General features: G+C 56.6%; 2 protein-coding genes across 2 annotated transcripts in view; one reads left to right on the forward strand and one right to left on the reverse strand.

Moving 5' to 3' along the window:
* The window catches only part of NCBP1 (nuclear cap binding protein subunit 1), a 39,119-nt gene extending 24,874 nt beyond the window's left edge, over positions 1–14,245 (reverse strand). The window contains exons 1-2 of the mRNA XM_029055208.2: positions 13,943–14,245; positions 1,279–1,367 (exon numbers count right to left, since the gene is read on the reverse strand). Coding sequence (XP_028911041.1) covers positions 1,279–1,367; positions 13,943–13,976 — 123 coding nt within the window. The 5' untranslated portion in view covers positions 13,977–14,245. The remainder of the gene's footprint in view (positions 1–1,278; positions 1,368–13,942) is intronic.
* A 156-nt stretch (positions 14,246–14,401) lies between these two features.
* TSTD2 (thiosulfate sulfurtransferase like domain containing 2) overlaps positions 14,402–24,734 on the forward strand; it is a 34,269-nt gene continuing 23,936 nt past the window's right edge. The window contains exon 1 of the mRNA XM_029055209.2: positions 14,402–14,469. The gene's annotated coding sequence lies outside the window, so the exon portion shown is untranslated. The remainder of the gene's footprint in view (positions 14,470–24,734) is intronic.

The following is a 24,734-nucleotide window of genomic DNA, read 5'->3' on the forward strand; positions in this document are numbered from 1 at the left end:
GCGAGGGGAGGCCTGCCTCGACGACTAATCCCATCGACGTAGACTTGGCTTTGTGCGATGTCATTTAGGACCAAAGAAGGGAGGAAAGAACAGGCTCCGTTTTATATCGGTATCTTTTATTTCAGTCTGTAATTTTAAGCCCTTCTCAAATGTAGAGAATTCACCTACTACCAGGTCGAGAAGGGTCTGCGACGGGATGCCGACTGCTCCTGAGAGCCGTCAAAGAACACCAAACTTTTCAAATCCTCGGCAAATTGAAATCTCTAAATCAACCCCACCGAAATCCAGGATAACCCGTGACCATCTTCACGGTTAAGGATTTCTTTTCGAGTCTATTTTTCAACTGAATGCCAGGGAGGAGCCCACCCATTTTGATATAAAGACTCCTCTCTGCCGTCGTATCTAACGGAGACGTGAAAACGTCCATACCTTCATAATAATGTTGGTATTTGCTAAGCGCTTACTATGTGCCGAGCACTGTTCTAAGCGCTGGGATAGACATAGGGGAATCAGGTTGTCCCACGTGGGGCTCACAGTCTTAATCCCCATTTTACAGATGAGGGAACTGAGGCACAGAGAAGTTAAGTGACTTGCCCACAGTCACACAGCCGACAAGTGGCAGAGCTGGGATTCAAACTCATGAGCCCTGACTCCAAAGCCCGTGCTTCAGTGCACGGCACCCAAATTAATAAAGAGAGCGTAGTCGCTCGTAGATATTAACACTTTAATCACGCTTCACACGCTCCCATTCTTACAAGCGGGAGTCGCGTCATTTTCTTTTTTCCGTGTGATATCTCCCAGGTGTAGTGTTTCACCATCATCATCATCATCATAATAATCAGTGGTATTTGTTAAACGCTCACTGCGTGCCGGGCTCTGTACTAAGCACTGGGGTGGATACAAGCAAATCGGGTTTCCACACGGGGCTCCCAGTCGCAAACCCCATGTTACAGATGAGGTGACGGGGGCACCGAAGTGACGTGACCAGCGGACAAGCGGAGGAGCCGGGATCAGAACCCACCACTTTCCGCCGCCCGGGCCCGCGCTCGATCCCCCCGCGACCCGGTCCCTCTCTACGAAGACGTCAATCTGTGGCACGGGTGCAACGTTCTTTACCGCTCCAGAGAAGTAACGCCAGAGCTCATCTCAGTCTGAGATGACCCAATCCACCAAACTGTCATTTATCGAGCACCTCCCCCGTGCAGAGCACTGTCACCGCGCCAACGGAGAGCACGCCACGACAGAGTTGGCAGACGGGAGAAGCTTCTCCTCCATTACCTTTTCTCCCACTCTGCATATTAAAGATTCCAGCCGATCCTCTATCTCGGTCGGCTCTGAAGTCCTCCTCCTTTTGTGCGGCTGTCCTCCTGTTTCAACAGACAGAACGAATCAAGGTTACACACCGAACTCGTCATCCCGAGTCGAACCCCGGGCTTCTCCACTCGGTCACATTCCCCAAGGAACTCATCGGGGGTCAGCAGAGGCCCTTTTTGGTTTGACCCTTATCAAACCGAGGCTCTAAAGGCAGGTGGGTGTTTTGACAAAACATCAGCCATTTCAAGACCCTAAGAGAAGGGAGAAAACGAGGCGGCGAAGGCGGAGAAAATGCCTCCGGACAGAGGAACTGCAGCGGGAGGAGAGCAGGAAAATCGGAGGCCGAGGAATCGAGGAAAACCGGTCGTTCTTTAGAAGGACACTTCTACAGGCTCAGGAACAAACGATTCCATTAGCTTGGAAGGCCAGGTAGGGTACGAGGTGCTAACCGGCTAAACCAAGAACTGATGACGTAGGACCTAAAAGACATACGGAACAGTAGGAATTTAGGAGAGAAGATTTAGAGGAAAAAGCAGGATTAGGTCAAGACGAGATTAGAGAAACAAAGGTGGGAGAAGGAGATACAATCATCGTGAAATAAAAGAGGCAACCTAAAGAGTTTTCGGGTACATCGGGAAACAGAGATGGACCGAGAAAAACATCCGTCAGCTGACGGAGAGAAAGAGAGGGCTGGCGACCCAGGACTCGGAAAGGGCAAATCTCAAACAGAAGGAGGGAAAGCCAAACGTAGAACTCGTTAATGGCAGTCGTGTTTTTCCCCCGGGTGAATTTCAATCAGCAGGCGTTGGGGACGTACATCCCGGAGTGCCCGGCGGAAAGAGCGCAGGCCTGGGAGTCGGGGGTCCTGCGTTCGAATCCCTGCCACCCGTCTGCTGGGTGACCGCGGGCAAGTCAATTCACCACCCCGTGCTTCAGTTCTCTCATCTGTAAAATGGAGAGCCAGTACCCGTTCGCCCGCCCCGTCGAACCGTGTCCGATCCGACTGCCCGTCCCAACGCGGACTACGGCACCTGGTACACACCATTATCATCCTCACCAGAAAACCGCCCGGGGGTTCACGACCCCAAGCAGAACGTGTCAGCGATGTGACGCCATTATTACCAAAAAACAAAAAAAAAAAGACAGCAAGGCGGGAGCCTAAAAGCAACAGCGCTTCCGCTCTATTCTGCCCCGGTGGGTGCCATATTGGAGCAGCGGGTCCAGCCTGGGTCACGGTCTTTCGGGTCACGAGGCGAGGGATGAAACGGGAATCCCCCGCTACGGCCAACTCCAGGCTACCGCTCGTAGAGAAGAGGGCGGCATCCTCTCCCAAAACCCGAGGCTAAGGAAACTGGCACGGCACTACCGGTTCGGTGGGCGGCGCTTACCTGCCGGGAAAGCCTTCAAGAAATTACACTTTGAAGCTTCTGTCCAAGTCACACCGGTGCCCCGGGGCCAGAGCAGGAAACAGTTCCACAGAACAGGTTGGAAGAGCACGTACCGAAAACGACGAATAATTCCGGAATTTATTAAGCGTCTAGCCCCGGGGCGGTGCCCAATCCATCGGGCGTATTTACTGAGCACTCTTCTAGGCGCGGGGGAAAACACAACCGACTTGGTAGGCTCGTTCCCCGCCCACGAGGAGCTTCCAAGCGAAAGGGGGAGACGGGAGGCAGGGAGGTCAGCCGGGAGGCCGATGCGGTGGCCAAGGCGGGACAGGTGCTTAGGTCGGCGTGAGAGCAGTCCGGACGGAGCGGAAGGGGCGGATTCTAGAGAGGTGGTGAAGGCAGCCTCAAGAGGATCTGGGAGACGGACTACGTGGGCTGTCGAACGAGAGCGACGAGTCCCGGTTCCCGCCAAGGCTACGGGCTTACGAGCCCGGGGGGGGGGGGGGGGGGGTGGCGTCGGTTGGAGTGCCGAGCGATTCTGGGGAAGGAGAGGGTTTGGGTGGGAAAGTGTTTGGGACGTGCCAAGTGGGACCTCCGAGGAGGGAGGCCCCGAAGGTAGAAGGAACAGCAAGACCGCCGAGGAGAGAGGTCGGGGCTGGAGCGGGGGATGCGGGGATCACCCACGTCGAGACGGCGGGAGAGAACAAGCTCTCCGAGCCTCGAGGGGATTCCCGGAGCGAGGGAGCGGGAGGCAAAGGAGGAGCCCACGAAAGTCCACGGCGTCTGAGGCAGCTGAGAGATCAGGGAGGATCTGGTTGGAGAACAATCCCAGCCGGGGCTCCCCATCTACGCAGATGGGGCAGAAGGTGCCTTATCTCCACGGAACAGCTGAGGAAACGGAGGCCCGGAGAGGTGGAGTGAGTGGCCGGGGGCAGAGGTAGAACCCGGGCCTCCCCACCTCCGATTCGGTGCTCTGTCCGCCGGGCCGTGACGCTGCCCGGGAAGTTCCCTGGCTCAGGGTGGCTCAGTGGAAAGAGCACGGGCTTTGGAGTCAGAGGTCATGGGTTCGAATCCCGACTCGGCCACTTGTCAGCTGTGTGACTTTGGGCAAGTCACTTAACTTCTCGGTGCCTCAGTGACCTCATCTGTAAAATGGGGATTAAGACCGTGAGCCCCACGTGGGACAACCTGATTCCCCTGTGTCTACCCCAGCGCTTAGAACAGTGCTCTGCACATAGTAAGCGCTTAACAAATACCAACACTATTATTATTATCCTTCCTAAAAACACTTGCGCCACCGTTCCTAATTCCCTAATTGCCTTCTCGCCCAAAACGCGCCTCGAAAACACGGTTTTCCATCACCAGATCACAAGCTCCTCGAGGGCAGGGGTCGCGGCTCATTCTCCCGTCCCCCCCCAAGCGTTCGGTATCCGTCGGCGCTCGGTTCCCGGCGAGCACTCAACGGAGACGTAAGGCGGAGTGACCGACCAGTAAGTGATCGAGACGCAAGGGACAGCTTGGCGGGCATGAACGGCCACCCCTCGGGAGGGCGCGTGGCCGCGGAGCTCCCGATCGCCTAACCCGGCACAACCCCAGGGACCACGGCCTCCCGGGAGAGCAACCAATTCGGAAACGGGTCGACACGCGGTAATCCCCATGGAAATAACCACCGTCCCGTCCGGGGCTCTATTAAGGGGCAAAATCCCATGCCTTCAAAGAGTAGAAAAGGGTTTACTCTGGCGCTCTCGAGGCTCTTCTTTCGGTACGGTAATGACCTCTGAGCAAGCGGTCCCGGGAGTCCCGCCAGGTGTCAGACGGGTCCGGAGTTTCTCTCGCGGAGCCTCCTGGCCGCTCCGACGACGGCAGAGACACTAGAATCCCTCGGGCTCCGGCGGCCGGGGAACCAGGGAAGAGAGTACGTGTTTGGGTCGGTGGGGGCCCGTCGGAAGAAGAGTCGACTAGCCGAGCCCAGAGCCAGCCTCGGCGGTCGGCGGAGGGAGGGAGGGTCGGCCCGACGGGGACCGGTCCCGGCTGCGGCGGGTTCGCCGAGGTTCCGGGGGGACGGATGCAGGGACAGCCGATCCATCGTATTTATCGCGATCTTAATGTGCGCAGAACACCGTACGAGGTGCTCGGGAGAGTACGCGGTGACGATTTACCGGAGCCGGCCGACACATTCCCCGCCCACGGCGAGCTACAGTCTACGGGGGAGATACGCGTGAATGTAAAGGAATCCACCGCGGATCTGTACAGAAGCGCGGTGGGGCCGAGGGAGGGATATCAGGGTGACACAGAAGGGGAAATGGGGGCTCGGGGAGGAAACGTACCTTCTGGAAGGCTTCGAAGGAAGGGAAAGCGATCGCCCGGACACGAAGAGGGAGGGGGTTCCAGGCCAGGGGTGGCGGGATGCGGGGGGAGAGGTCGGCAGTGAGACGGACTAGACGGAGGTAGAGAGAGGAGGTGGGCGCCGGAGGAGCAGAGCGTGTGGGCCGGGTTGTGGCAGGGGAGCAGCGAGGTGAGGTAGGGTTGAGTGCTTGAAAGCCGACGGTGAGGAGTTCCCGTTCGAGGCGGAGGAAGACGGGCAACCACCGGAGGTTCTTGAGGAGCGGGGAAAGACGGCCTAAACGGCTGTTTTTTAAGAAAAAACGATCCAAGAGCGGAGTGAGGTACAGACCGGAAGGGGGAAAAGGCAGGAGGCCGGAAGGCAAGGACTACGGTAGTGCAGTAATCGAGGCTCTGGACAGGTTCGGTCCGAGGCGTCGGCAGGACGCTCCAAGAGAGGGGTCTCGGAGGCAGGAGGAAATGCAAGACTGCCGAACGGGAGAGAGATCAGGACCGGAGATGCGGGTTCGGGAAGCGTCCGCGCCGCGGCGGTAGCTGAAGCCAAGGGAGCGAGGGAGTTCTCCAAGGGAGCGGGTATAGATGGAGAACAGAAGGGGACCAAGAACCGAACCCTGAGGGACGCCCACGGTTAGGAGGGGGGAGGCACAGGAGCCCTCGAAAGGGACCGAGAGGCAGGAGGCAGACGGGGAGAAGAGAGCGTCGGCGAAGCCGGGAGAAGGGGGTGGCCGCCGGCGAAGGCGGCCGAGGGGTCGGGGAGGATAAGGGTGGAGACCGCCGGATGCGCCAAGGAGATCGCCTGTGACCTCTGAGAGGGCGGTTTCTGCAGAGCGAAGGGGGCCGAGCCAGATTGGAGGGCGTCAAGGGGGAGAACTGGAGGGGAGGAACTCCCTCGAAGAGTTAGAGGAACGGGAGGAGGGAGACTGGGCGACAACCGGAGGGAACCGTGGGGGTCAAGGGCGGGCCTTTTTGGGAGAGGGGAGAGACGAGCAGGCTCGAAAGCAAGCGGGGCGTAAGCCGTCCGGGGGCGAACGCTTGAGGACGGCGGTCGGGGAGAGGGGAGGGCGGTTTCGCTAAAGCGTGAGGGGCTGGGGTCGCCGCGCAGGTGGCAGATTTTGAAAGGAGGTGGGAGATGACCTCCGGAGACGTTGCCGGGAGAGCCCGAGAAGGGGCAGGAGAGCAGCAGGGGAGACTTAGGGAGATGACGCCTGGTGGTTTCAATTCCATCAATGGAATACACGGGTAGGCCGCTCGTGGTAAGAGATGGGTGGGGGGCAGGAGCAGGTTTGAGCAAGTTAACCCAACCGAAAGAACTGGCGAGGGCCACGGGCAGGGAGTCAATAAGACCGGAGAAATAACGTCGCCAGGAGGAGGAGAGGGCGGCGCCGAAGCAGGTCAACACGGACGAGGTCGGCCCGGTGTCTGGATTTCAGCCGGCGACATCCCGCGGCCCGTGCACGGAGACGGAGGACGCGCTGTGGAGGCGACCCGGGGCGGCGTGAGCTTGGCGGAGGGAGAGGGGAGCGAGTGAGTTGGGTTCAGTGAAGAGGAGGGTGTCGCGGGAGCGTCGTTCTGTGCATCCGGTCAGTCAACTGCATCTACTAGGCACTTACTGGGCAGGACATGCCCCAGGAAGCTCTTGGGAGAGTGCCATATAACCAGCCGATACGCTCCCCGCTCACAATGGGATTACGGTCCAGAGCGGGGGAGACAGACATCACTATAAATTACAGATATGCACAAAAGGGCGGTGGGAATAAAGGAAAAGAAACGTTTTCCCGCCCCACCCCTTCGTCTGGCGGCGGCGACTGGCGCGAGCGGGTCGCCGTGGGCATCGCTGGTTAATAAAGGAGAAGAAAATACCAAGGGGGTAGGGTGGGGAGATCAGGGACTGGAGAAAAGGGGGCCAAGCTCAAGGTACTTCGGGGTCAGGAAAGCCTTCGGGAACAAAGGAGGGCAAAGGGTCGAGGGGCCGAGGAGGAGGGATTTACATTCACTGAGTTCTTTCCGTGCGCGGAGCACTGTACTTCCCACTTGGGAGAGTAGAGAAGGGGGTCAGCGGACACGGTCCCTTCCCACAAGGGGCCTCTGGGGGCCGCCCCGTCGGACCCGATTCCGGAACGGAACCTAACTGCAAGCAAATCTGTGGGGAAAAGAGTCGACCCGTCCCGGTAGCCCGCCTTTACCTCCGCCGCTCTGACCGCTAAGAGAACCGCTCGTTCGGACGGTCGCCCGCAGGCCACTCTCTCCTCTTGAGAGCCGACCGTACTCTCGGCCAGCAGAGTTTTCACCGGGCACCTGCTATCCCGACCACTTATTCCACATTACCCTTCCTCCGTCTGCGGGATGGGGCTAGATTGGGGGTGGGGGGTGGAGGAGAATGACGACTCCAACAGCAGCACGAGAGGGGCTACCAGGAATGGCCACGCACCACTCTGGGAAGTTTTGTTTAGTTTTAAAACAACACGAACTAAAAAGGAAAAATTAACAGAAAAACTTTAAGGGGAAGAGAGGAGGGAGGGAGCTGGAAAACACTGCGGGAAACCAGGGATGGGGCGAGTGGTACTTTATCATTACTCCGAAGTCTATGTTCTTATGACAAATTTTATGGGCTCAGAGACCTAGATCTGCCTCCTGTCCACCGTTTATAACCTCAGACCAGGACTGTCGACTCTTCTTCTTGATCGCGGGAGATGAATTCGGGATCAAGCCCCGAAGGGGCAGACACTGGGGCAGGAGAGGGATGAGGATGTGGGAAGGAGAAACAGGGAGGAAGAGGGGTTCTTGTGGCTTTTTTTCCCACTTTTTTTATTTTTAAGGTATTTGTTAAGCGCTGGAGTAGATACAAGCTAATCGGGTTGGACACAGTCCGTGTTCCACGCGGGGCTCACGGTCTTCAACCCCATTTGACAGAGGAGGGGAATGATCATATCTGCCAAGCACCGTTCTAAGCACTAGGGAAGATACGAGGCGCTCGGGTGGTCCCACGCGGGGCTCACCGTCGGAATCCCCATTTTACAGAGGAGGTAACCGAGGCACGGGGCAGTTCAGGGGCCGGCCCAAGGTCCCGCGGCAGGCAAATGATGGAGCTGGGACTTTCCTCCTGCTGCCAAGTCGTCGCCTCCTCCTCCTCCTCTCCCAACACCCCTGCCGTATATTTCAGTCGAAGAGCGACAGTTCCAGGCCAGGAAGGAGCCGAGCAGGAGCTGCTCCTCACGTGGCCGCACGAGCTAGCCCGTGGGACGGAAACAGTTGCCACAAGGGCTCCAGGAGCCCGACACCCACCGCCCTTCTCGCGCGTCCCCTAGGCTGAGTGGGCCAGGGAAGAGGGAAAACCGAAGAAGGGGGAGGCGTACACGGCTCTGTCCTCACTCGGGCGTCAGACAGCACGGGAGCCAGAGGATGCGGATTCTAATTCTGACCTGCTCTGCCTCGGGGCACGTCGCTCGACTCCTCTGCGCCTCAGTTTCCGTCACCGGGGATGCAATACCCAGTCTCCCTCCTACTTTGTGGGACGTGGACTATAATCCAGTCCGATTCACTTGTATCCATCTCAGCACTTAGCGCTTGACACAGAGTCGGCGCTTAACGAGTAACATTAAAAAGGTTGGGGGGGGCACCCTGGAGCAGCAAGGCACGAGAATCAAAAAATCACGCTACGTCAACCCTTGTTTCGAGGGGCAGATAAGGGACAGCGGGAAAAATGATTCAAAAACCAGGATGTCCTAGTGGAAAGAGCATCTGCCTAGGAGTCGGAGGGCCCGGGGTTCTAACCCTGCCTCTACCGGTTGCCTTCGCTGTGACCTTGGCCGCGTCGCCTGACTGCTCCGGGCCCCAGTTTCCTCAACTGTAAATGAGTAATGGCTGTTCTCCCTCCTCCTCAGACTGTGAATAATCATCACGGTCTTTGTTAGGCGCTTACTACGCGCCAGGCACCGTCCTAGGCCCTGGGACGGGTAAAGGGTCATCGGGTTGTCCCACACGGGCCTCCCCATTTAATCCCCATTCTGCAGATGAGGGAACCGGTGTTAAGTGACTCGCCCAAGGTCACGCAGCGGACAAGTGGCGGAGTCGGCATTAGAACCCACGTCCTCGGCCTCCCAAGCCCGGGCTCCACCGTGCACGCTGCATCCCGTGTGGGACGGGAACTACGTCTGACCTCATTATCTTGCGTCCACCCCAGTACTTCCTCAGGACGGAGGAAGCTCTTAACAGAGAATAACGAGTTAAGAGAAACTGAAACTGCCCACAACTCGTGCCAGGTGAAATTGAAGCAGGTTGTGAGAAACCAAGAAAAGCTCTCTTCAGGCAGCCTGCCGTGTCTCAACACTTTCCCTGATCCTTTTCGGCAGGTCTTTCACTGAGAACTGATTTACAACAGTTTAAAGTTCAACTTCCAGGATACCACGATACAAATGCAATCGATCCCCGTTGCAATGCTGACCGACTGATAAATGTAGCTAAGGCCACTGGAGACTCTAGATCTTCCGTCACGGATCCAAATGGCACTCTAAAAACGTTGCGTTCGGGACGGGATGCCTGAATCAAGAGGGGAGAAGGATATCTGGGCACTCTATGGTCTATCCTTTTCACTCCTTTGTGGTTAAAGCCAACAGAGGGGTTACTAAAAAAAAACAAAACAACAACAACAACATTAAAATGGTTGTGGATTGCCATTCCAGACGGGCTGATTTGATTTGATTACCGGGTAGGTACTATTAATGTAACTCGGGGGTTAAGATAATCTACCCTATTCCTTCCTTTTTGCAAAATATATATCTCCATGCCTCCTGAAATACAACCATCAGAATCTGTTAACAAATACCACCGTAATAATAATAATAACGGGTGGATCGCCCAACAAAATGGCCTCATTTCCGTGGAAAAAATACTACATTTTCCCCACTGATTGGAAGTCACAGGGCCGAATCTCATAAGCAAAGAAGCAGCGTGGCTCGGTGGCAAGCGCCCGGGCCTGGGAGTCCGAGGTCGTGGGTTCTAATCCCCCCTCCACCACTTGTCTGCAGCATGACCTCGGGCAAGTCGCTTCACATGCCTCAGTTCCCTCATCTGCAAAAGGGGGAATGAGACTGTGAGCCCCACGTGGGCCGACGGTGCTTGGCACCTAGTAAGCGCTTAAGCAATACCATAAAAAACTACTAAAGACACCCTAAATTGTGTATATATATATATGTTATATATATTATACATATGTACATAGGAGAGATATATCTCCATATCACCTTAAATGCAACCACCAAAATTTGTTAGTTTGACAAATACCACCACAATAATAATAATAATTAACAAACACCCGTATTCTTATCGTTCTCATCCTATCACCTAAAGGGAAATACCAGAGGAGCAGATCCACGAGGAATGTCTCGGGGCACCGGTGACCGGAGGATGTCTCGGAAACGGGCACCGGGCAAAGGTGATGATAATAATAATGATGTTGGTATCCGTTAAGCGCTTACTACGTGCCGAGCACTGTTCTAAGTGCTGGGGGAGATACCGGGTCATCAGGAGGTCCCACGTGGGGCTCCCAGTCTTCATCCCCATTTTACAGATGAGGGAACTGAGGCACAGAGAAGTGACTTGCCCCCAGTCATCCAACTGCCAAGTGGCAGGGCCGGGATTCGAAGCCACGACCTCTGACACCCAAGCCCGGGCTCTTTCCACTGAGCCATGCTGCTTCTGTCATGTATATTTGTTACGCTAGTGAATTGTGATGGTTGCATTTAAGGTGGCACTGAGATATATATATATCTTGTGTATATATATGTATCCTGGGTGTATATACGGAGAAGCAGCGTGGCTCAGTGGAAAGAGCACGGGCTTTGGAGTCAGGGCTCATGAGTTCGAATCCCAGCTCTGCCACTTGTCGGCTGTGTGACTGTGGGCAAGTCACTTAACTTCTCTGTGCCTCAGTTCCCTCATCTGTAAAATGGGGATTAAGACTGTGAGCCCCACGTGGGACAACCTGATTCCCCTATGTCTACCCCAGCGCTTAGAACAGTGCTTGGCACATAGTAAGCGCTTAACAAATACCAACATTATTATTATTATTATTATTATTATTATTACGTGTGTGTGTGTGTGTGTACACATATCCTTTGCATGTGTGCGTGTATATATATATATTTATATATGTATCCTGTAAAATAATAATGTTGGCATTTGTTAAGCACTTACTGTATGCAGAGCACTGTTCTAAGCGCTGGGGTAGATACAGGGGAATCAGGTTGTCCCACGTGAGGCTCACAGTTAACCCCCATTTTACAGATGAGGGAACTGAGGCACAGAGAAGCGAAGTGACTTGCCCCCAGTCTCACAGCTGAAAGGTGGCAGAGCTGGGATTTGAACCCATGACCTCTGACTCCCAAGCCTGGGCTCTTTCCACTGAACCACGCTGCTTCTCTATATATGTATCCTGCGTGTGTGTAGATTCATTCATTCAACAGAATTTATTGAGCGCTTACTATGTGCAGACCACTGTACTAAGTGCTTGGAATGTACAAATCCGCAACAGATAGAGACAGTCCCTGCCCACTGACGGGCTTACAGTCTAATCGGGGGAGACGGACAGACAAGAACAATAGCAATAAATAGAATCGAGGGGATGAACATCTCATTAAAACAATAGCAATAAATAGAATCAAGGTGATGTACATCTCATTAACAAAATAAATAGGGTAATGAAAATATATACAGTTGAGCGGACGAGTACATTGCCGAGGGGAAGGGAGAGGGGGAGGAGCAGAGGGAAAGGGGGGAAGAGAGGGCTTAGCTGAGGGGAGGTGAAGGGGGGGTAGAGGGAGCAGAGGGAAAAGGGGGGGCTCAGTCTGGGAAGGCCTATCCTGTGCATGCATATATATACATATATATATTTTTATATGAATATATATGCATCCTGTGTGTGCATACATACCTACAGACATATATATATGTGTGTCCTGTGTGTGTATATACATATTGGAGTGTTCTCGTCTGTCCGTCTCCCCCGATTAGACCGTAAGCCCGTCAAACGGCAGGGACTGTCTCTATCTGTTGCCGACTTGTTCATCCCAAGCGCTTAGTACAGTGCTCTGCACATAGTAAGCGCTCAATAAATACTATTGAATGAATGAAAGGTCATGGGTTCGAATCCCGGATTGGCCACTTAGCTGTGTGACTTTGGGCAAGTCACTTAACTTCTCGGTGCCTCAGTTCCCTCATCTGTAAAATGGGGATTAAGACTGTGAGCCCCTCGTGGGACAACCTGATTCCCCTGTCTACCCCGGCGCTTAGAACAGTGCTCAGCACATAGTAAGTGCTTAACAAATACCAACATTATTATTATTATTATATATACAGGTATCTTATGTGTGTATATATATAGGTATCTTATGTGCGTATAGGTGTCTTGTGTGTGTGCATATATATACAGGTATATGTATATAGGTATCGTGTGCATGTGTGTGTATATGTACATACATATATACAGGCACGTATATCTAGGTATCTTGTGCATATAGGTATCGTGTGTGTGTGTATATAAATACATAAGTATAAATATAGTGTACATATATAGAGGTATCTTGTGTGTATGTACATGTGTGTGTGTATCTATCTATCTATATATATAGGTGTCGTGTGTGTGTATCTAGGTATCTTGTGTGTGTATATCTAGATAGAGATATATAGATATGGTGATGGGGGGACGGGAGGAAAAAAAAAATCAATCCACCGGGCTGCCTCTCGGAGAGGGGTTGTACAGGCCGGGCACTTAGTCCGGTCCTCTTCCCCCCTTCCCCTCCGCCCCGTGCTCATCTGTACACGCGATCCATTACCCGATTTATCTTGTTAACGAGGTGTACGTCCCCTCGATCCTATTTCTGGGGACCATGTCGTCTCCTTCGGGCCCGTCTGGCTTCCCCTTTTAGCCCGTCCTTGGGCGCGGGGACGGTCTCTACGTGGGGCCCGGTTGCCCATCCCGAGCGCTCAGTCCGGTGCTCGGGCGGCGGGGCTCCGTGGCCAGGGGAGTCCGAGGTCCTGAGTTCGAATCCCGACGCCGCCACTTGGCAGCTGGGCGACTGGGGGCAAGTCACTTCTCTGGGCCTCGGTTCCCTCATCTGGATGAAGCCTGGGAGCCGCACGTGGGCCACTCTGATGCCTCCGCATCTCCCCCAGCGCTTAGAACAGTGCTCTGCACACAGTCATCGCTTCGCAAACACCAACGTTATTTTATCCACTTCTCTGGGCCTCAGTTCCCTCATTTGCAAAACGGGGATGAAGACCGGGAGCCTCACGTGGGCCACCCTGATGCCCCTGCATCTCCCCCAGCGCTTAGAGCAGCGCTCTGCGCACAGTCAGCGCTTCGCAAATGCCAACATTACTTCATCCACTCCTCTGGGCCTCAGTTCCCTCATCTGCAAAACGGGGATGAAGACTGGGAGCCCCGGCGCTTAGAACAGTGCTCTGCGCATAGCCAGCGCTTACCAGCTACCAACCTTGCTACTGTCTATATTTTTATTACCCTGTTTATTTTGCTAATGAGGTGCCTACCCCCTTAATTCCATTTACGGTGACTATATTGTCTTGTTTTTGTCCGTCTTCCCCCCTCCCCACTCGACCGTGAGCCCGTCAACGGGCAGGGCTGGTCGCCCAATTGTCCATTCCCAGCGCTTAGTACAGTGCTCTGCGCCTAGTAAGCGCTCAATCAATCCTACCGAATGAATGATTACAGTCAGCGCTCAATAAATACTACTGCACGAGCGCTCCCCCAAACGCTGGAGAGAGGCAGAGGGCTGTGTGCGAAGCGCTGGTTTAAGCGCTGGGAATGGACGACCAGCCGAAAATGGCCTCCACTGGCCGAGGACGGCGGGGGAGGGGAGGAGGAAGGGCCGGGCCTCGCTTACCATCGTTCTCGTCGCTGTGTCGCCGCCGCGACATGCTCCTCTTCTGTCCCTTCCAGTCGCCGCTCGGGGGGCCGAGGGGGCCACGGGGGCAAGTGCGCGGCTCGGAGGAGGAACGGGGGGCTCGGAGGGCGGGGCGCTACTGCGCCTGCGCGCTGGCGCCCGTCCCCCCGCAGGGCCGCACCGACCGCACCGGTCCCGCCGCCCACCTGCCAAAGCGAGGCTGAAAAGCCCCTGCAAGACAACGAAGAGAACCTTTCCACCGCCCCGACCTGGGCCGCCTCCTTCCTCCCACCCTCCCTCTCCTTCTTCCCCGCCGTCGGCCACCTCTCGCGAGCCTTTCCTCTTTCTCGCGAGACTTCCCCGCCCCTCGCGCCGCCTCTCGCGAGACTTGCCTGCCCTCGTGCCGCCTCGCGGGCGGGCGGCGCGCGCGCGCCGCCATTCCCGGCCTGCTTCGCGCCAACGCGGCCGGCGGCTTCCGGTCGGCGGGGGCGTTTCGAAAGTTGGAGCGGCGGGCCGTGAGGCGGCAGGTAGGGACCCCGTTTCTCCACAACGCCGCCCCCCTTCTCTCACAAGGCTGCCGTCGGGCTCCCAGATCCCCCCTTCGCCATCCGGGGGAGCGGGAAAACCGGCTTCGGGCATTCATTCGTTCGGCGGTATTTCTTGGCATTCATCCATTCATCCTGACTGAGCGCTTCTCAGTCATTCATTCATTCAGTCGTATTTATTGAGCGCTTACTATGCGCAGAGCACTGGGCTAAGCCCTCGGAATGGACGGTTCCTCCCCCTCAGCACTGTGTCATTTGCGTATGTTATTTCTTACCCTATTTATTCTAATAGTAATAATGAGGAGGAGGATGGCATTTGTTGAGCGCTTACTATACGCAGAGCACTGCGCTAAGCGCTCGGAATGGACAGTTTCCTCCCCTCAGCGCTGTGCTCATTTGTGTATGTTATTTCTTACCCTATTTATTCTCTTAATAATAATAATGAGGAGGAGGATGGTATTTGTTAATAATGTGGGTACTTGTTAAGCGCTTACTCTGTGCAGAGCACTGTTCTAAGCGCTGGGGTAGATACAGGGTCATCAGGGTGTCCCACGTGAGGCTCACAGTCTTCATCCCCATTTTCCAGATGAGGTCACTGAGGCCCAGAGAAGTGAAGTGACTTGCCCACAGTCACACAGCTACAATGCGCAGAGCACTGCGCTAAGCGCTCGGAATGGACAGTTCCCCCCCTCAGAGCTGTGCTCATTTGTGTATGTTATTTCTTACCTTATTTATTCTCTTAATAATCAGAATAATGATGAGGATGATGGCATTTGTTGAGCGCTCACTATGTGCAGAGCACTGCGCTAAGCGCTCGGAATGGGAAGTTCCGCTCTCCCCCCTTCCCCTCAGCGCTGTGCTCATTTGTGTATGTTATTTTTTTAACCTATTTTTTCTCTTAATGATAGTTTTTGTTAAGTGCTATGTGCAGAGCACTGTTCTAAGCACTGGGGGAGATACAGGGTCATCAGATTGTCCCACGCGAGGCTCACAGTCTTAATCCCCATTTTCATTCATTCATTCAATAGTATTTATTGAGCGCTTACTATGTGCAGAGCACTGTACTAAGCGCTTGGGATGAACAAGTCGGCAACAGATAGAGACGGTCCCTGCCGTCTGACGGGCTTACGGTCTAATCGGGGGAGACGGACAGACGAGAACGATGGCACTAAACAGCGTCGAGGGGAAGAACATCTCGTAAAAACAATGGCAACTAAATAGAATCGAGGCGATGTACAATTCATTAACAAAATAAATAGGGTAACGGAAATATATACAGTTGAGCGGACGGGTACAGTGCTGTGGGGATGGGAAGGGAGAGGTGGAGGAGCAGAGGGAAAAGGGGAAAAAGGGTTTAGCTGCGGAGAGGCGAAGGGGGGGTGGCAGAGGGAGTAGAGGGAGAAGAGGAGCTCAGTCTGGGAACGCCTTTTGGAGGAAGTGAGTTTTAAGTAGGGTTTTGAAGAGGGGAAGAGAATCAGTTTGGCAGAGGTGAGGAGGGAGGGGGTTCCAGGACCGCGGGAGGACGCGGCCCGGGGGTCGACGGCGGGACGGGCGAGACCGAGGGACGGCGAGGAGGTGGGCGGCGGAGGAGCGGAGCGTGCGGGGTGGGCGGTAGAAAGAGAGAAGGGAGGAGAGGTAGGAAGGGGCAAGGTGATGGAGAGCCTCGAAGCCTAGAGTGAGGAGTTTTTGTTTGGAGCGGAGGTCGATAGGCAACCACTGGAGTTGTTTAAGAAGGGGAGTGACACGCCCAGATCGTTTCTGCGGGAAGATGAGCCGGGCAGCGGAGTGAAGAATAGACCGGAGCGGGGCGAGAGAGGAGCAAGGGAGGTCAGAGAGAAGGCCGACACGGTAGTCTAGCCGGGATATAACGAGAGCCCGTAGCGGTAAGGTAGCCGTTTGGGTGGAGAGGAAAGGGCGGATCTTGGCGATATTGTAGAGGTGAAACCGGCAGGTCTCGGTAACGGATAGGATGTGTGGGGTGAACGAGAGGGACGAGTCAAGGATGACACCGAGATTGCGGGCCTGCGGGACGGGAAGGATGGTCGTGCCATCCACGGTGATAGAGAAGTCTGGGAGCGGACCGGGTTTGGGAGGGAAGATGAGGAGCTCAGTCTTGCTCATGTTGAGTTTTAGGTGGCGGGCCGACATCCAGGTGGAGACGTCCCGGAGGCGGGAGGAGATGCGAGCCTGAAGGGACGGGGAGAGGACAGGGGCGGAGATGTAGATCTGCGTGTCATCTGCGTAGAGATGGTAGTCAAAGCCGTGAGAGCGGATGAGTTCACCGAGGGAGTGAGTGTAAATGGAGAACAGAAGAGGGCCAAGAACTGACCCTTGAGGAACTCCAACAGTTAAAGGATGGGAGGGGGAGGAGGCTCCAGCGTAGGAGACCGAGAATGATCGGCCAGAGAGGTAAGAGGAGAACCAGGAGAGGACAGAGTCCGTGAAGCCAAGGTGAGATAAGGTATGGAGGAGGAGGGGATGGTCGACAGTGTCAAAGGCAGCAGAGAGGTCGAGGAGGATCAGAATGGAGTAGGTCTGAAGTGACCTTCCAGATAAGGTCACTGAGGCCCAGAGAAGGGAAGTGACTCGCCCACAGTCACACAGCTGACGAGTGGCGGAGCCGGGATTCGAACCCACGACTTCTGACTCCCAAGCCCGGGCTCTTAACACTGAGCCACGCTGCAGAGCACCGCACTAAGCGCTCGGAATGGACAGTTCCGCTCTCCCCCGTTCCCCTCAGCACTGTGCTCATTTGTGTATGTTATTTCTTAGCCTATTTATTCTCTTAATAATCATGGTAATAATGAGATTTGTTGAGCACTTAGTAATAGCAATAATAATAACGTTGGTATTTGTTAAGCGCTTACTATGTACAGAGCACTGTTCTAAGTGCTGGGGGAGATACAGGGTCATCAGGGTGTCCCACGTGAGGCTCACGGTCTTAATCCCCATTTTCCAGATGAGGTCACTGAGGCCCAGAGAAGTGAAGTGACTCGCCCACAGTCACACAGCTGACTAGTGGCAGAGTTGGGATTCGAACCCTTGATCTCTGACTCCCAAACCTGGGCTCTTTCCACTGAGCCACGCTGCAGAGCACTGCACTAAGCGCTCGGGAATGGACAGTTCCGCTCTCCCCGCTTCCCCTCAGCACTGTGCTCATTTGTGTATGTTATTTCTTACGCTATTCTCTTAATAATCCTAATAATAGTAGTAATGAGGAGGAGGAGGAGGTTGGCATTTTTTAAGCGCTTACTATGCACTGTTCTAAGCGTTGCGTGGGGATACAGGGTCATCAGGTTGTCCCACGTGGGGTTCCCAGTCTTCACCCCCACCCCCTTTCCAGATGAGGGAACTGAGGCCCAGAGAAGGGAAGTGACTTGCCCGGGGTCACACAGCTGACAAGCAGCTGGGATTCGAACCCACGACCTCGAACTCCCCAGCCCGGGCTCTGGCCACTGAGCCCCGCTGCTTCCTTGGTTCCGTTTATCTCGATGATGTTGCCTTCTTTTGATTTTGCTCTGCCGTCCGTCTCCCCCATTTAATAATAATATCGATTTTTGTTAAGCGCTTACTATGTGCAGAGCACTGTTCTAAGCGCTGGGGGAGATGTAGGGTCATCAGGGTGTCCCACGTGAGGCTCCCAGCCTTCATCCCCACTTTCCAGAGGGGGTCACTGAGGCCCAGAGAAGTGAAGCGACTCGCCCACGGTCACCCGGCGGCCAGGATGCGGAGCCGGGATTCGAACCCACGACCTCGGACTCCCAAGCCCGCGCTCTCTCCCGCTCCTTCAGCTCCCGCAGGAAGAGACCGGGGGGGCCTCCAAAGAGATAGGGTCCCGCTTCCCCAGCGTCGTTGCAGTCGTCTCCGTCGGGCGCCCACGGCGTGCAGAGCGTTGTGCCCAGCGCTCGGGAAGTACGGGACGGCGGCAGAGAGGGACGGTCCCTGCCCGCACCGGGCTCGCGGCCCGAAGGGCGGGAGATGGGCATCGATATAAATCGAGGAATAGATATATCCGTAACAATAATAAGGTTGGTATTCGTTAAGCGCTTACTATGTGCAGAGCACTGTTCTAAGCGCTGGGGGGGGTACAGGGTCATCGGGTTGAAATCCCAGTTGAAATCCCCATTTTCCAGACGAGGTCACCGAGGCCCAGAGAAGTCAAGCGACTGGCCCAAAGTCACACAGCTGGCACGCGGTAGAGCTGGGATTCGAACCCAGGACCCCTGACTCCCGGGTTCTTTCCACTGAGCCCCGCTGCCTCTCTAAGTGCTGGGGGGCGGGGAGAAGGGGAAGAGCGAAAGGGAGCAGTGCCAATTAAGCATTCAAAATAAAGTTATTCATTCATTCAACCGTATTTATTGAGCGCTTCCTCTGTGCAGAGCACTGGACTGAGCGCTCGGAACAGACAGTTCGGCAACAGAGACAACGAGCGCGTGCAGTGCCAATTAAGCATTCAAAATAAAGTTATTCGTTCGACCGTATTTATTGAGCGCTGCCTCTGTGCAGAGCACTGGACTGAGCGCTCGGAATAGACAGTTCGGCAACCGATACAGTGAGCACGTGCAGTGCCAGTTAAGCATTCGAACTAAAGTTATTCATTCAAAAGTGTTTATTGAGCGCTTCCTACGTGCAGAGCACTGTACTGAGCACTCAGAATAGACAATTCGGCAACCGATAGAGACAGCCCCTGCCCAGTGACGGGCTCGCGGTCTAATCGTGGGGGCGGCGGCCGGACGGACAAAAACACGACGACCGAAGGCCTCTCGGAGGAGGTGGGCCTTACTAAGAATGTCGGCATCTGTTAAGCGCTCACTATGTGCAGAGCACCGTTCTAAGCGCTGGGGTAGATAGAGGGTAATCAGGCCGTCCCCCGTGAGGCTCACATTTAATCCCCATTTTCCAGATGAGGGAACTGAGGCGCCGAGAAGTGAAGTGACTCGCCCCCGGTCCCGTGGCTGCTAAGTGGCGGAGCCGGGATTCGAACCCGTGACCCCCGACTCCCCAGCCCGGGCTCTTTCCACTGAGCCGCGCCGCGCGTAACTAGGGAGCCCACTAAGCTGCAACTTGAGGGGGGGAGAGAGAGAGCCGAGCGCAGTCGATCGGTGGTAGCTAACGAGCGCTAACCTTGTGCCAAGCACCGTCCCGAACCCTTGGGGCGGCGCAAGTGAGCGGGCGGGACCCCTGCCCTCAAGGAACTTAGCGTCTGCTGAGGGGGGAGACGGACACCGAAAGAAGCGCGGATGGGGTAGAGGACGGAGCTGAGCGCTACCGGGTAGGCAGCGTGGCTCAGCGGCGAGAGCCCTGGCTGGGGGGTCCGAGGTTGTGAGTTCGAATCCTGGCTCCGCCACTCGGCAGCTGGGCGACGGCGGGCCAGTCACTTCACCGGGCCTCAGTTCCCTCGTCTGTCAGACGGGGATTAACCGGGAGCCTCGCGTGGGCCAACCCGACGACCCCTGCATCTCCCACAGCGCTTGGCACACCGTAAGCGCTTTACAAATACCATCATTATTATCATCACGAGAACGCGCCACGGCGAGTAGGTTGGCTTGAGGGGCGAGGGAGCTGCCAACCGTCTCCTCCTCAGCGGGGTGTCACTCGGGGGTCCCCGTCTTCCCCACCCACTCGCGCGGCCCGGTGGAAAGAGCCCGGGCTGGAGAGTCGGCGGTCGTGGGTTCGAATCCCGGCCGCGCCACTCGGCAGCTGGTTGACCGTGGGCGAGTCACTGCCCTTCTCTGGGCCTCGTCTGGAAAACGGGGATGAAGACCGGGAGCCTCACGTGGGCCACCCCGACGACCCCGTATCTCCCCCAGCGCTTAGAACGGTGCTCTGCGCATAGTAAGCGCTTAACGGATACCGACATTGTTATCAGCTCCTTCGCCCCCCGCCGGCTCCGACTACCGTCTCTGTGGGACCGATTCTCAAATCTCCCTGCGCGGGCCCGACCCCCCACCTCCCTCTCTCCCGCGCCTCTCCACTTGGAGTTGACGTGGCCCAAACCGAATTGGGCCTCCCCCCCGGGCCCTCTCCCCCCAGCGGGGCTCAGTGGCAGGAGGCGGAGGGCGTGGGTTCGAATACCGACCTTCGGTGGCCTCGTCTGGAAAACGGGGCTGAGGGCCGGGAGCCCCACGTGGCGGCCTCGGACCGGTACCGGCGTTATTGTCTGAGCCTCGGTTCCCTCGTCCGGAAAACGCGGGTGAAGCCCGGGAGCCCCACGTGGGACGCCCTGATGACCTTTTTTCCCCCCCCCCCCCCCCAGCGCTTTGCACATCGTCAGCGCTTAACAGATGCTATTATCCTTATTAATGTGACACCGCCGCCGTCCTTCCTGGGCGTTATCTGTGGCTCCACTCTCTCCTCCGACCCGCAAAATCGGTCGGTCATTAAATCCCGTGGGTTCGATAGTATTTATTGAGCGCTTCCTATGTGCAGGGCACTGGACTGAGCGCTCGGAATAGACAGTTTGGCAGCAGATCGAGACGGTCCCTGCGCGATGGCGGGCTCACGGTCCAGTCGCCCCGTTGCATCTCTAAAAAGTGCCCTTTCCCCTCGAAGAATAATACCGGTTTCCGTTAAACGCTCACTACGTGCCCGGCACCGTTCTAAGCGCCGGGGTAGATTCCGGGTCATCGGGTCGCCCCACGTGGGGCTCCCAGTCTCCCTCCCCATCTGGCCGGTGAGGGCCCGGGGCGGTGAGGCGACCTGCCCCAGAGGCCCGCGGGGTCGGGATTAGAACCCACGACCTCCCGACCCCCGGGCCTCTGCTCGCTCCACTACGCGCCAGACCGGCCGATAGCGGGCTTAGGCCGCGATTCCTTGTCGGACCCCCGGAAGTGCTGGGCCGGGTCCCTGACGTCATCGCCGATTTTCCCGTTCCTCTGTCGGGAAAATCATTAGCCCCGCCTGAGGGACGGATTCCTGCCTCAGTGGCCTGGGCGGTCCGAACTTCCCATAGAAATGCAAGTTTTACCTAAAATACCCTTCCCGGAGCCCCCGAAACCCTCCCCGGCGCACACCTCCACCGGCTGTGCGACGTCGAGGCGGAGGTCGCTTCGCCGCTCCGGGCCTCATCCGTAAAATGGGGATGAAGACCGGGAGCCCTACGTGGGACGACCTGATGACCTCGTATCTCCCCCCCCCCCCCCCCCCCCAACGCCTAGAACGGTGCCGGACACGTAGTGATCGCTTAACAAATGCCGTCTTTATCATCGTTACGATGACATTCCCAGCCTTGCTTGAGGACCCACCGTCGCCAGGCACGGCCCAGCGGAGAGCACGCCGGGACCGGGCTCCTCGTCTGCGGCGGGACCTTGGGCGAGTCGCTCGGCCGCTCCGTGCCTCAGTTCCCACACCCGCCGAGCCCCAGCTCTCCCTCCCATTCGGCCCACGAGCCCCGGGTCGGCCCTCGGGGGATGCTGCGCTCGGGAGCGCTTCGCCGGTGCTCGGCACGGAGGAGGCGCTTCACGGACGCCGTCGTTCTTCTTGCCGCGCCAGGCGCGGAGTGAGCGAGCGCGTAGATGCCCCGATCGTCCTCGTCCCCGGCCGCGGCTCAACCGATGCCGAGTCGGCAGAGGGGAAGGGAGAAGGCCCGGGAAAATCGGAATCCAGGGGTCCGGAAGAGGACCCGTCCTCTCCCCTCTGTGGGTTTTTTCCTTCTTCTATTTTTACACTGCGGCTTAACCTGGGAGAAACGGCAACAGCTGCCGCGGCGGTCGAAATGAAAGGTTCGAAATAGAATCGAGCCAGATCCGTGGCGGGGGCGCGAGGGGCTGCCGGCGGGGTACGGGGTTCAGTCTGGGATTTCTTCTGGAAGACTTTGAGAAGTCAGTGACGAAAACAAGACAGCACCGTCAAGATACAGGGCGATCGGGTCGGCCCGCGTGGGGCTCGCGGTCTTAATCCCCATTTGACAGGTGGGGGTAACCAAGGCCCGGCGAAGCGACCCGCCCAAAGCCACACGGCTGCCGAGTGGCCGAGCCGAGTCGTTTGGCCTTCCCAAGACCACTTTGGTTTACTTTGCTCCTAAATCCCATTTGTTTGTTTTTCGGGCAGCCCGCGGTGCCTGCGCGGGTCTTCTCCGCCACCGCATTTCGAGGGAATCGGTGTTCTTTCTGCCCCTTTCTTTCCCCGTCCGGCTTTCCCATCCGTACGTCGTCACCGGAGACCCCGAGGAAGTGACCGTTTGTATTTCTGCGGCAGCACGTTTCATGACTTTTCCCGGGCTCTTCGTAGCCGGTCTCCAAAGCGTCCGTCTCCGGAGTCTTTCTCGGCTACCGTTTCCTTTATCGTTGATTATTAACTCTTTCCCTCTTCTCTCCGTCCGGGACAGAGGTGTTAAAACTTCAAGTTGTCACGATCTCTGTCTTCTTGACATTCGGATGTAGGCCCACCTTTTTGCTCTCGTCCTTAACTTTTAATCCTAGGCCCTTCCTCCGGTATTCCTCCCTCCACTCTTTACTCCCCGTCCGTCTTCGTGCACTCCGGCTTCTCTCGCGCGGTATTCGGTGTAAAGGATGACCGGATGAGGCGATAATAGACGTCCTCATCTTACACCCTTACCGACGTGAGCCCGTCGTGGGGCAGGGATCGTCTCTATCCGTTGCCGAATTGTACATTCGAAGCGTTTAGTACGGTGCTCTGCACACAGGAAGCGCTCGGTAAATACGATTGGATGAATGAAGGCTCGGCCTTGATGGCAGAGAGGGTGTATCTCGCTCCTTGGAGATGAAGATGGAGATTTGGGGATCGTCAGCATCGAGGCGGCGGTTGAGTCCGTGTGAGCGAATGAGTTCTCCGAGGGAGCGGGTGGAGATGGGGACTGGAAGGGGAGTCAGAACTGAATCTTGGGGGGCACCCAGAGGTAAGGGGTGGGAGGCAGAGGAGGCGCCCGCGAAAGAGACCAAGAAGGAGCGGCCAGAGAGGTAGGAGGAGAACCGGGAGGAGCGGCGGCGGTGAAGCCGAGCCTGGGTCGCGTTGCAGGAGAAGGGGGCAGCCGAGCGGTCGAGGAGGATTAAGGGTGGAGGAGAGGTCGTCGGGTTTGGCGAGAGGGAAGAGTCCCAGGCTAGAGGGGAGCACGGGCTAAGGTCGGCGGCGAGGTAGATGAGAGCGGCGAGCGTTAGACGCGTCAAGTGCGCATCCTGGTTTGTAACAGCAAACCGGAAAGGTAAGGGAGGAGGGGGAAAGGTGATCGAAAGCCAGCGGTAAGGAGTTCCCGCCTGACGTGGAGGTGGACGGTTGACCGCTGGAGGGTCGTGAGGACCGGGCGGATGCGGACTCGGCGGTTTGGTCCAAAAAAAAAAAATGACGTGGGCAGCAGCGTGGAGTCCGGCCTGAAATGCGGAGAGACGGAGGAAGTGATCAAGGCAGGACGAGATAAGTGCTTAGTGGCAATTTGGAGGTGGAGGAAAGGGCAGATTTAGCCGCGTCGTGAAGGTCGAACCGACGGATTGACTAGGTGGGTCAGACGAGAGAGAAGAGTCGGTGATGCCAAGGTTGTGGCCTTGTGTGACACGGAGGGTGGTGGGCCTCTCCACAGTGATGGGAAAGTCAGGAGGGGGAGGGCAGGGTCGGTGTGGGCAGACAAGGGGGACGCCTTGGGTTCGAGGCGGCGGCGGGACGTCCAAGTAGAGATGTCTTGAAGGCGGGAGGAAATGCGAGGCTGCAGAGAGGAAGAGATGGGGGCCGGAGGCGTAGATCTGGGAATTATCCAACTCTGGTCGGAGAGGCTGCGTGGCTTAGTGGATGGAGCGTAGGAGTCAGAAGGTCCCGGGCCCCGATCCCGGCTCCGTCCCGTGTCTTGGGCAAGTTGGGTAGCTTTTCTGGGACTCGGTGGCCTCACTCATAAAATGGGGGTTCAGAGCGTGGAGCCCCGCGTGGGACGAAGTCGGAAGCGCTTAACGGGTCCCGTTACCGTCGTTGCTATGAGAGCCGTGGGAGCGGATGAGGTCTCCAGGGGCGCGGGGGTAAAATGGAGAATAGCCTACGGGTGAAGGAAGAGGAGCCTGCCCGAGAGACGGAGGATAAGCGGCCGGAGAGAGAGGAGGAGAACCGGGAGAGGACGGCGTCCGCGAAGCCGAGGTTCTATCCCTCAACCCGCGCTGCCTCTCCCAGTCGCTTCGCACACTGCTCCGCCCGTGGGGAACGCTCCATAAATACGATGGAGCGATTCAACCTGACCGGCTGCCCGGTGAAAATCTCCGAAAACCCTTTAGCCGGGGGCAGTCCGGGCGATTTCCGGTCGGCCCGTTCTC

The sequence above is a fragment of the Ornithorhynchus anatinus genome, chromosome X5 (genome assembly GCF_004115215.2).
Source record: "Ornithorhynchus anatinus isolate Pmale09 chromosome X5, mOrnAna1.pri.v4, whole genome shotgun sequence".
NCBI classification, from domain to species: domain Eukaryota; kingdom Metazoa; phylum Chordata; class Mammalia; order Monotremata; family Ornithorhynchidae; genus Ornithorhynchus; species Ornithorhynchus anatinus.